At 39.9% G+C, this 12,414-nt stretch overlaps 2 protein-coding genes across 2 annotated transcripts in view; both read left to right on the top strand.

The window, feature by feature from the left end:
- RPGR (retinitis pigmentosa GTPase regulator) overlaps positions 1-12,414 on the top strand; it is a 273,551-nt gene that overhangs the window by 61,728 nt on the left and 199,409 nt on the right. The gene's annotated exons all lie outside the window — the stretch shown is intronic.
- LOC121483233 (ferritin light chain-like) lies at positions 4,362-5,850 on the top strand. The gene has a single exon (XM_041741617.1). It carries the CDS (start codon positions 4,414-4,416, stop codon positions 4,936-4,938), a length of 525 nt encoding a protein of 174 aa, XP_041597551.1. The 5' UTR covers positions 4,362-4,413; the 3' UTR covers positions 4,939-5,850.

The raw sequence follows: 12,414 nt of genomic DNA, 5'->3' as shown, positions 1-12,414 counted from the left end.
GTTACAGGTGGAATGAGGTGGCGGCTGTGTATGTGTGTGTGGGTGTGTGTTGTGGTGGAGAAAAAATGATAGACTTTCAGTTTTATAACTGTGCCTGGTGTCAAGCTGTCCCTTGTCTACAGTAGGTGAACAGCTCACAACTAAATTGTACCCCTTACAGTCCCTTTTTTAAAAATGACAAACATTCAGAAACCATTTTGCTGTTTGTATAACATCAGTTTTCAGGTGAATTCAGTTTGGATGACAGGTTCTTAAGCAGCCATTTCACAGCCTGTCAGTTTCTAGGTTCTTAGGAATGTTTTCACTTTTAAGTACTTCTGTGCAGCTATTAGACAAATCAATATATGGTTCCAATATAGGGAGTGCTGTCAGTTACAGCAGAGGGTCAGATAAAAGATTCAAATGCTTTCTTAGCTGGAGCTTTGGGTCTGCTTTGGTCTTGAATATGTGGCCCCTGAAGGGGAAATGAGACCCTGAAAAGAGTTACATATCTTCAGTGATGGCAAAAGAGATTTCAGAGATAGGCTCCAAAACTCCTGTATTCCCTGTAAATAGAAGTAGCAAAGAGATGTACATATAGATTAATACCTATGATGTCTTCATTTCATCAATTGGATTCATGGTAAAAATGTACAAACTGGAGTTTCTTGTTTCCACTGTGCCCTCCAAGGTCAAGTAGGGAAGCAAGCTGGTGGTGGACTGATATGCAGGCCTTGCCCATATCATAGGGATCACTGGATCCCTTTTACCAGTTTGGTGTGCTCAGCACCCAGTTCCAATGCGCTTTTTTGCTAATGACTAGCACCTGTGACCTTTGGCTTTCCCTTGGGCTACTGGAGTTGCCTATACAAAGACCATGGGAATTTATATTTTCCTGGGAACACCCATAGCCAATGGACAGGACTATGAACATCCAGTTCCCTTGCCTCATGTTGAAATAAGCACTAGTTGTAATTTGTACTCCAAAACTAAGCCTTGAGATTATGAGAAGGCTCAGACTTTTCCTGAAATTGCAACCTTGCTTCTTGGCCTCCTTTCTTTTTCTGTGCTGTTTTCCCCACTCTCTTTTGGTCTCCCCTGGAAGCACTTTCCCAATAAATAACTTGAACAGGAATCTTCATTTCAAGGTCTGCTTCTGGGGAATCTGACCCAAGACATAAGCATTCCAAAGTCTACATCTGAGTGGGAGAGGACATGAATTTATTATTCACATGGAATGTTCCATAATCTTACCCTCTTCTATAAAGTAGGTGTTCATTAGATGTTTCTTGCTGTAGTGGATGATAATCTTGGGCTGGAGAAATGAGAAAACAAATAGACCTCTGTCACTGAGTCACTGTTTCCCTTGCCTCCACAGATGAGAAGGCCACAAAGGCAAGGGAAGGGAATCTCACTTAGGCAAAGGAAGTAAGAGAAGCTAGTTTTGCTCATGTTTTAAATGAATTAGATCTTTGACATCCAAGGCTATGCATTGGTGCTTTCATACTTTTAAAAGGACATTGCCACTGAGCATAGTGATTCCGCCAAACAGGTCTATGGTGAGGAAACTGGGATCAAAAACCTACTGGGATATGAATCTGATATTACTAGGGTTTGAGAGGATCCCCACAATTTTACTGCAAAATTCATTGATGATATAGCCCTCAAAAAATTGAGTGCTTTCTACTTGTTTGGCAGTGTTTTCTCATGCATTGTATCATTTAATCCTCGTGGTATACTTGTGAGATATTAACAGTCCCATTTTACTGGCAAGAAAGCTTGAAGCTCAAAGAGCTACCTAAGGTCACACTCAGAGTAAGTGGCAACGCTGGGATTTGAGCCTAGATTGGTCTGATTCTGACCGTTATGTGCTTAACCACCTATCAGAGTACAGTTCCAACATCGACTCTTTTCTCTCTAATGAGGGAAGGATTTGTTAACGTTTTCACAAGGCAGAAAACTACCTCATCTGAGGTTTATATAGGCATTTTTCTTTTCCAAGAAGAATAAATAAATGTATAGAAAATAGAAATATATTAAATGAGCCTGATATACTATAATACAGATAATATGCTATATGGTGAAGCCTTCTCTAAGCTTAGCATTTTCTTATCACAAGGTTAGTATGCTGATTAATGGTTTATGCGCAAGGTAGAAAATGAACATTTTCTTTGCAATCATTTGGAGACTATTCCATCTTGTATAATTTGTTTCCTATTTGAGTATGTGTGAGGATTGTTCTTGGGTTTGAATTTTTGTTTTTCTTCCTCCTCTTCACCCCCGGTCTCTTTTTTGCCCTAGAACCAAGGCCAGAAAAGCTGCAGAACTACTCCTATCTTACCCAGTTCCCTCCAGGATTAAAAAATATGCCATTCTTGAATTGTAACAGTTTCACAAACCTCAAATGCAATATGAGAACACTTTTGGACAACAAACTTCTATAAATAAAATTTACAATATATCCTGTATTCAGATACAGGATACGTGCTTGTATTTTAGCTTAAGCAGTGAGCGGAGATGGCAGAGTTCTTTTTGGAATTTTAAGATGTTGGTCTCCAGCAACCAACAAATAGAAAATATTTGAAAGTAGCGCAAAAAAATGAATTTGAATTTTCATTTAGAAGTAGGTCCAAGGGACGCCTAGGTGGCTTAGTTGGTTAAGCATCTGCCTTCGGCTCGGGTCACGGTCCCAGGATCCTGGGATCAAACCCCGCATTGGGTTCCTTGCTCAGCAGGGAGCCTGCTTCTCCCTCTCCCTCTGCCTGCTGCTCCCCCTGCTTGTGTGTGCCTGCTCTCTCTCTCTCTCTCTCTCTCTCTCTCTGCCAAATAGATAATTTTTTTAAAAAAAAGTAGGTCCAAGTTTTAGAGCAAAACTTTTGTGTGTTCATATATTGTTTACCCTGAATAAGATATGCCTTCCTGTTTGATAGAAGACACATGAAAGCGTTCTAATTGTGAAACAGCCCCAGGCAAGTGGTATTTGGGAAAATAAGATGCTAAGCATGAAATCACAAACCTGGAAGAGACCCTATGAGAACATTTCGTTCTGCCCTCATCTTCCAACTGAGAATATAGTTAACGCATCCTGTGTGGGTTATTTTCTGGTTTGGTAGGATTCATAGGTCTACATTTTCATCCGTGCCACCCTTTCACATGACATGTTTCATGGTGAAGTATCTGGGTAATCACAGGAAACTACCAGTACCCAACAAAACACCTGACACATAAATAGTATTCAGGAGAACTTCTATTAGAAGGAATATATGTGGGTGTCTGGGTGGCTCCGTAGTTGAGCATCTGCCTTCAGCTCAGGGCGTGATCCTGGAGACCTGAGATTGAGTCCCACATCGGACTCCCCACAGGGAACCTGCTTCTCCCTCTGCCTGTGTCTCTGCCCGCCCCCCGTGTCTCTCATGAATAAGTACATAAAATCTTTTAAAAAGGAATAAATGCATCAACACATGAAAGAAATGAAGGCTGAATAGTAGAAAATTTATGAGGGGTTCTTCATGGTATGATTAATTAATAAAATGGAAATGAATTGTGCCCAAATTTAATGTGTGGATTTTGACCTCCTTAATAAGTAAGAAGACTGTGTAATGTATATTCCTAACAAGGACCCTTTTGAGTGTGAAAGGGGGCACTATTTTATTTATTTATTCAGGGGCACTATTAATAATTACATCAGGACAACAAGATTGCCCTGGGCAAACTGGAAATAACAGTCACCCTCTCAACGAGGGATTAGGAGCTGGAAACAACATATTCCTTTAGACACTAAAATAAGAAAACCAAGGTAGTTTTAAATCACAAATGAAGAAGTGAAAATTGGAGGTGTTTTGCTATCAATATTTAATGTTCTTACTTTGGACATTCTTACCTCATTTTGGAATTATGGTAAGAAATGGGACAAAATGGGAAATAAAGACTCATTTCTATTAATTAGGAAAAGAAGAATTAAATTCTTATCAAAAGCTACACTCAGAGTACATCCGGCAGCCCCTTAGAAGTGTCTGTTGGGGGCAGCCTGGGTGGCTCAGTGGTTTGGCGCCTGCCTTCAGCCCAGGGTGTGATCCTGGAGTCCCCGGATGGAGTCCCACGTCAGGCTCCCTGCATGGAGCCTGCTTCTTCCTCTGCCTGTTTCTCTCTCTCTCTCTCTCTCTCTCTCTGTGTGTGTGTGTGTGTGTGTGTATGTGTGTGTGTCTCTAATAAATAAAGTTTTAAAAAAAATCTAAAAAAAAAGTGTCTATTGTATTAAACAGACTGGGTACTCCCACCCCTTCCCCATCTCCTCCTATCTCTGCCAAGCTCTCACCATCCTCCAGCCCCTCCCCTTCCAATCACATTTTCTGGTGGAATCAGCTATCCTCAACCTCGACTTCCGGGGCCTGTGGACACCATACTTTGTGCTTAGCTCCTCATTGCAAACCAACCATGAGCACCCAGATCAACCAGAATTATTCCGCCAAAGTGGAGGCTGCACTCCAATACGTGGTAAACCTGCATCTGCAGGCCTCCTACACCTACCGCTCTCTGTGCTTTCATTTTGAAGGTAACAATGTAGCTCTGAAGGGCATGGGCATCTTCTTCCAAGAGTTGGCTGAGAGGAAGCGTGAGGGTGCCCAGCGTCTCTTGAAGATGCGAAACCAGTGGAGCGGCGACCCCCTCCTCTCGGATGGGCAGCTGTCTGAAGATCCGTGGCGTGGCGGTGTGGATGCTATGGAAGCCGCGATGGCCTTGGAGAAGAACCTGAACCAGGCCCTTCTGGATCTGCATGCCCTGGGTTCTGCCAACACAGATCGTCGTCTCTGTGACTTTCTGGAGAAGCATTTCCTGGATGAGGAGATGAAACTCATCGAGAAAATGGGTGACCACCTGACCAACCTCCGCAGGCTGTCTGGCCCCCAGGCCGGGCTGAGCGAGTATCTCTTCGAAAGGCTCACCCTGAAGCACAACTAGGAGAATCCGGTGCCCAGCAGCCTCTGAGGAAGCCGTCTGTATTCCCCTGGTGTCCAGATTTTGGCTTGCACCTCTCTCCCCAGCTACGAGGCAACATTTTAACTACACCGAAACCTTTGTCCAAGCTGTGAGTTCAAATGGAGACATAAAAGGTTCTTTTTGCAGAGGGGGAAAAAAAGCTAGGCTGCTGGGGGATAATACACAAACTAGGGTGAAGGATTTGTAGTATGTTTAATTCTCTAGATTTTCTAAAGAAATTATTGCTAACTGTTGTGAATTGTCTGTGTACCTTGAGGATCTGATACACTATGTTTTCTCTCTCAAGAAAAGTGAGCTTACCTTTTCATTTATGCATATAATCCTAGAGGTTTTAGAATTTCTGTGAAGCCATTCTTGGTACTGGATTAATCTCTTATTTTAAAATCTATCTTTGCTGTTGCAGAGCAGAGGAGAGCGGAATACCTTGACCATATCATGTTATGCCCACCCCTAACCCTCAAACCCATGATTTTTAAGTTGCTGTAATGCCATTTGCTGTATTGAATATAATCAGAAAAAAGCCCTGCAAAATTCATTTTTGTATCTCTAGTTAGGTTGCTACTGAGCACACTGATTATTGCGTCATACACTGACCTCTTTCTGAAGCCTCTCGAGAAATTTCTTTCTGGTCTTAGTATTAGGAATAAGAGTTCTTCTCTTGGGTAATTGGTTTGTTTTTGTTTTATGGACATTGTAAATGATGTAACTAAGTTTCCTTTTCTGACTTTCTGTGAGAAAGCATAGAGCCAAATTTGTGGTCCACTCAGAGTAAATGAGTAGGATTGTATAAGCATTTTTACTCAAGCTTAATTTCTGATTCTTTTGTTAGTTATTTCTTGGTGTATGTTATGGATCCTTTTAAGCCACTTTAAATGCTTTTTAGAACAAGGGTATGTATAAATAGATAAATAAACTTTAAATATGTTGATTTAAAAATGGCTCTGCAGTTTATTTCAGAGAAAAGAGAAGATGACTTTAAGGAAGCACTTAGAGAGCCAGAGTGATTAGTATGGAGGTGGGTCAAATGGAGGTTAAATTCCAAAAGCCAAAAGAAAGAGAAGCAGTAAAATGTAGCATTCTTTTAGAAACATACTTCATTTTTCTGGTGAGTTCTTTTCTACTAAATCCATACATTTGTGTCTTACAGATAGCTATCTAATAATTGTGTATTATTTTCCTTGCACTTTGAAGAACTGGAGTTATAACTTGTTCTCAAACCACAGAAGTGAAGAAAATCAATTCTTTTCCTACAGCACCTCTCCTTCCTGGAGCAGGAAGACCAAAGGCATACTATCATTTCTTTTATCTTACATGGGTCAGAGGCATAGGAAGAATATTTTACAGAGATTGGGACAATTGTTTTGCTCAGTTAAGGAGAAAACCTTATCTTCCTGTTTTCATGCAAAGTCTTTTTTTAAATGATTTTTTATTTATTCATTTGAGAGAAAGAACAGGGGTGGGGGGGGGGAGGGTCAGAGGGAAAGGGAAAAGCAGACTCCCCACTGAGCAGAGATCCTGTGGGGCTCCATCCCAGGCAGTTAACAATTTTCAGGTTTGAATTAAAAGTTGAATCTCTGTACTTAAAATATGAGCTTAAAATCATTTTCAAATTAGCAATCAAATACAAACACATAAATCAGAATGAGAAAAGATCACCTAATATTGTGAGATCAATTGAAAGACTGTAATTTAAGGTATATTATTTAGGAATATGCAAACATTTAATTACAAATAATATTGTATTTGTAATTTCTTATTAGTGTCTTTTAATATCAGGAATGGGGCCATAGGAGAAAGTTTTATGAAGTCTCCCAAATAGGCTACAGTGTTCTTTGGTCATCACACAATTCTTGGAAAACAGCAACTTGCAGGGCAGACAATAAATGATTCAAACACATATGGACAGCATATTAGTTTGGCTTTCAAAAAAAACAAGGTTCGTGGCAAGTTTATTTGTGGAAAAATGGGAGCTTAAGACATTAAAACTCTAAAGATTAATTTGGAAAATGTCCCACAGTGATTTCCTTTATGGCTAACCACTGTGTGTGTGTGTGTGTGTGTGTATAGTTGCACAGAGTTATAATACATGATTCCTATAGGCTATGACTAAATTCTTTATACCAGGGGCACCTGGGTGGCTCAGTTGGTTAGGATCTGCCTTTGGCTCAGGTCATGAGCCCAAGGTCCTGGGATGGAGCCCCACATCAGGCTCCCTGCTCAGCAGGGTGTCTGCTTCTCCCTCTCTCTCTGCCCTCCCTCTCTCTCTGCCCTCCTGCCACCCCCTGCTCATTCTCTCTCTCAAATAAATAAAATATGTTTTAAAAAGGTAGTATGAGTGAGGCCTAGGAGATAAAGGTCTCTTGCAAATGACTGCAAAAACTCCCTGCCAGAGCCAAAGGTTCTGTTTGTTGTCCTGATCCTCAAAGTTTTCATGTAGCTGTCATTCCCTGGAAGGCCCTTAATACCCTCTTCACCAAATCAAACTCAGTCTACCTTTCAGCCTTGTTTAAATCTGCCTTGTTTTGCGAAATCTTCCCTGATGAGCCTAATCCACTCATGTGGCAAGGATTCATCTTTTCTTAGTTGTCTTGTGATACCCCTAGATGGTAGGGAAGTTGGAATATGAAATACAGATAGCATGGTGGTTGAGCCATTCTCTGGGCCAGAATGCCTGTGTTCCGATCCTGCCTCTACTCTGACTCATCATGATCTAGTCTCTTCCCCTTTCTTGGTCCCAGCTTCCTCATCTGACAAACTGGACAGGATTATAATACAGACAGTACTATCCAACTCACAGATTTTAAGGAGGATTAAATAAGATGAACCATGTAAAATCTTGACATCATGGCTCAGCACATAGTAAATGCACAATAATTATTAGCGATCTTTATCAACTGACTTTGTATCCCAGCAGAGCTTCGTAAAGAGCTATGATAGTAACATCTCAAAATAAGTTTGCTTTTCAGTTTTAGGAAAGTAGACCTGAGATTCTAGAATCTTCCTTAATGATCATTCCTCCCTCTAAATAGGCCCTACGTGAAGAAGCAAAATGTAGGAATTGTCTCATCTCTTGGATGTGACATTCAGTGAGTAGGAGGGGAAAAAAATGAAGGAGGACCATTCTCTCTTTAGCCAAATAAGTGAAGCCACCTTATTTAGGACCTGGGATTAATTGTTTTAATTACCACACTGCTAAAAGCAGGCATGACAGCACTGTAACCTTTCTCTCAGGAAGGACAAGCCACACAAAGGGGTCATTTCAGAGCTGATACTAATTAGCTGCTGGCTGCTACTCTTTGCATAGTTTCCAATTCTTGGGAGTCTTCTCTGCCCACTCTTCACCCACACATCCTCCTCCTGCCACTTCATGGTAGCCTTGGATATTCAGCACGAGGGAGCAGAGACTGAATAGACACAGTCAAAACTTTAGGGATCACTGAGGCCTTGAACTTCTCCTTTATTGCAGGGCCGGTTTAAAGCTCTGGCTTCTGAGGAACTGTACAGTCTAGTGTTTTTCTTCAGAGAGATGTAGTCTTAAAAGAGTTGGGTTAAAAATGCTCCTTATTTAGAAAAGAGAAACCTTTTTTACTGCATTCATGGCATGTTATTTATCTTCCTAAGCCATCTATCCACCATTTGATGAATAATTTACTCTTCATAATAATAATGAAGCAGGCCTTAATACTTGGGGAATTTGGGAGGGGGCCACATTTTTGGAAAGAGTTTTGAATTAATTTAATGTTTCATCTAAGTATAAATTCTTCAGGAAACAGACATCCTCCTCAGGATTTTAGCAATTCTGATGGCTAAATTAGCAATCTTAAGAGGAAGCAGAGAGAAGTCTGCATTTTACTGGGAGACCTCAAAGGTACCCCAAGTATGCAGGTGTCTGGTCAAAGTGTGGGAGATGCCCGTAGAGGTAACTGCTGGGATTTAAAATCAAGCTCATATTCCTGCTAAAAATTCATACCCTGAATCTAATAATGAGAGAGTATCAGACAGATCTGAATTGAGGGGCAATCTACAAAACAACTTGCCTGTAATTCTCAAAAGTGTGAAAGTCCAGAAAGGGAGACAAAAAGAAAGGAATTGTCCCAAGTTAAAGAACTAAAAAGCATAACAACTAAATGCGTGATCCTGGATTGGATCTGTGTAGGGTAAAAAAACAATAAAGGACATTAAGACAATTTATAAAATTTTAATTCGATAATAGTACAATATCAACACTAGATTTCCTGATTTGGGTAACTGCATGGTAGTTAGGTAGCAGAATGTTTTTCCTTTTATTTTTTTGTTTTTAGATTTTATTTATTCATGAGAGACAGAGAGAGAGAGAGAGAGAGAGAGGCAGAGACACAGGCAGAGGGAGAAGCAGGCTCCATGCAGGGAGCCCGATGTGGGACTCAGTCTCAGGTTTCTAGGATCACACCCTGGGCCGAAGGCAGTCCTAAACCACTGAGCCACCGGGGGTGCCCTGTTTTTCCTTCTAGAAAATATACACTATAAAGTATTTAGGGGTGTTTGGATGCAATTTCTCCGACTTGCATAGGGTGAAGAAAAACAATTGGGGAGTCTGTATGAAGGGTAGACTGATGTTACAATGTTTCTCTAAGTTTGAAATTATAGCTAAATAAGAAATTGTTCCACAAAAGTCAATCAGATAATTTAGACCTCGAACTACTGCATCTAGCCTAGTGCCTAAGTACTCAAACATAATTTGATAAATAAAATATGTAACAGCTTTCAAATGACCCTGTGAACTTTGATTTCTAGACACAGGGCTTCATAAACAATTTAACTACCAGAAAATTCCAAATTCATTTTTTCTTCCTTAATATAAATTATACACTTACATATTTCTTTTTTTTTAATTTATGATAATCACACACAGAGAGAGAGAGGCAGAGACAGGCAGAGGGAGGCAGAGGGAGAAGCAGGCTCCATGCACCAGGAGCCCGACATGGGATTTGATCCCGGGTCTTCAGGATCGCACCCTGGGCCAAAGGCAGGTGCTAAACCGCTGCACCACCCAGGGATCCCACACTTACATATTTCTTATCTAACCCTCATCCCCAAAAAGGATGTCAACAATTTTTTTAAGAGAGTGGCTAGAACAGGGAGGCAAGGAAGAGGAAATCCTATTACTTTATCACTACACAAGAGATACTGCTGCTGGATTTAGTATTTTAATTCTTCAGACCTTATGGTTTTATATCTTCAAAAGAGAACTTGTGCTACTTGCTTTTCTGCTGAAAAAAAATTCTTTTAGCTATTATATGCCTTTAGTGCTATGCAGAGCTGTGGGATTTAAAACTCCTGTCAACCTGAAAGGTCACAGAGCAGGATAGAAGATTCAGTTTGATTTTTATTTTTACTTCCTTCTTTTCAATTCTCATTCCACACTAGTGAATACTATCAGCACCTGTACTTATAACCATTCTTTTGGGCCTTCCTTTCCACTCATCACCACAAAGAATATTCCCTGTTCATCCAAACTCACCTGATGTTTATACCTAGACCTCAGTATTATTACAAGCTGGTCAAATCATATTCACAACCAGGCCATTTTGTTCTGTTGGAAATCAACAATCTCATAGAATATCAAACTCAGATAAAGTTACTCTGAAATCATGATAAATGAAACAAAATGAGGTCATTTCATAATTTTGTCTAAGCACAGACAAAATCAGTTACCATACCTTCACAAAATGCTCAACTCATTGCATTGCCCATGCTTTCTGACAGCATCTAATCTAGAGAAAATCTGTGCTTCCTTGGTTCTTCTGTAAAAATCAAAATCCCAAATCTTATCATAGTTTCTTTCAAACACACTTTTATTGAGATATCCCAAAGTCCTTCAGGATGTGTGATCCTTCTGCAATGAGTAAAATTCCAACTTGTTTAACTACAAATGTGTTTTTTATTTTGATTTTTTAAAAAAGTATTGTTTTAGTTGATATACAATGTCATATTGTTTCAGGTGCACCAGTGATTCAATAATTCTATACATTATGCAGTGCTCACCACAATAGGTATAGTTACCATCTGTCACTATAGTTATAGTATTATTGACTATATTCCCTATGTTGTACTTTTCATTCCCGTGGCTTATTTGTTTTATAACTGGAAGTTTGTACCTCTTATTCCCCTTTACCTATTTTGCCCATCCCTCACCTCTTTCCCCTCTGGTAGCCATCAGTTTCTTCTCTCTTTATGAGTCTGTTTTTGTTTTTCTTTGCTGTGTTTTCTACAGTTTGTTTTAATTTCCACAGTGAAATTATATGGCATTTGTCTTATCTGTCTTACTTATTTCACTTAGGATTATACCCTGTACATCCATTCATGTTGTTATAAATGGCAAGATCTTGTTCTTTTTATGACTGAATAATATTTCAGTGTGTTTGGGGGTGTACACCACATCTTTATCCATCCATCAATGGACACTGAGGTTGCTTCCATACCTGACTATTGTAAATAGCACTGCAATGAAGATAGGAGTGCATATAGCTTTTCCTGATCTATCATGTTGATTGTTTTACAAGTGTTGAACCAACCTTGCATCCCAGGGATAAAGCCCACTTAGTCATGGTGAATAACCTTCTTAATGTACTGTTGGATCCTATTGGCTAGTATCTTGTTGAGAATTTTTGCATCTGTGTTCATCGGGGATATTGGTCTATATTTCTCCTTTTTGGTGGAGTCATTGTGTGGTTCTGGAATTAAGGTGATACTGGCCTCATAAAATGAGCTTGGAAGTATTCCATCCCTTTCTATCCTTTGGAACAGCTCTAGTAGAATAGGCATTATTTCTTCTTTAAATGTTTGATAGAATTCCCCTGGGAAGCCATCTGGCCATGGACTTTTGTGTCTTGGGAGGTTTTTGATGACTGCTTCAATTTCCTCCTTGGTTATTGGCCTATTCAGGTTTTCTATTTTTTCCTGTTCCAGTCTTGGTAATTTGTTGTTTTCCAGAAATGCATCCATTTCTTCTAAATTGCCTAATTTATTGGCATATAGCTGCTCATAATACGTTCACATCAATAAGAGAAAAAAACAAGAACCATATGATCCTCTCAATAGATACAGAGAAAGCATTTGACAAAATACAGCATCTGTTCCTGATCAAAACTCTTCAGAGTGTAGGGATAGAGGGAACATCCCTCAGCATCTTAAAAGCCATCTACGAAAAGCCCACAGCAAATGTCATTCTCATTGGGGAAAAACTGAGAGCCTTTCCCCTAAGGTGAAGAACATGACAGGGATGTCCACTCTCACCACTGCTATTCAACATAGTACTAGAAGTCCTAGCCTCAGCAATCAGACAACAAAAAGAAATAAAAGGCATTCAAATTGGCAAAGAAGAAGTCAAACTCTCCCTCTTCGCCCATGACATGATACTGTACTTAGAAAACCCAAAAGACTCCACCCCAGATTGCT

Source organism: Vulpes lagopus, chromosome X (genome assembly GCF_018345385.1).
Source record: "Vulpes lagopus strain Blue_001 chromosome X, ASM1834538v1, whole genome shotgun sequence".
In the NCBI taxonomy this organism is placed as follows: Eukaryota; Metazoa; Chordata; class Mammalia; order Carnivora; family Canidae; genus Vulpes; species Vulpes lagopus.
Note: the sequence above shows the minus strand (reverse complement) of the source record. Positions and strands in the feature narration are given on the sequence as shown.

Bases quoted from the DNA above. Each gene is read 5' to 3' on its own strand.
- LOC121483233 (XM_041741617.1), top strand. From the start codon at position 4,414: ATGAGCACCCAGATCAACCAGAATTATTCCGCCAAAGTGGAGGCTGCA.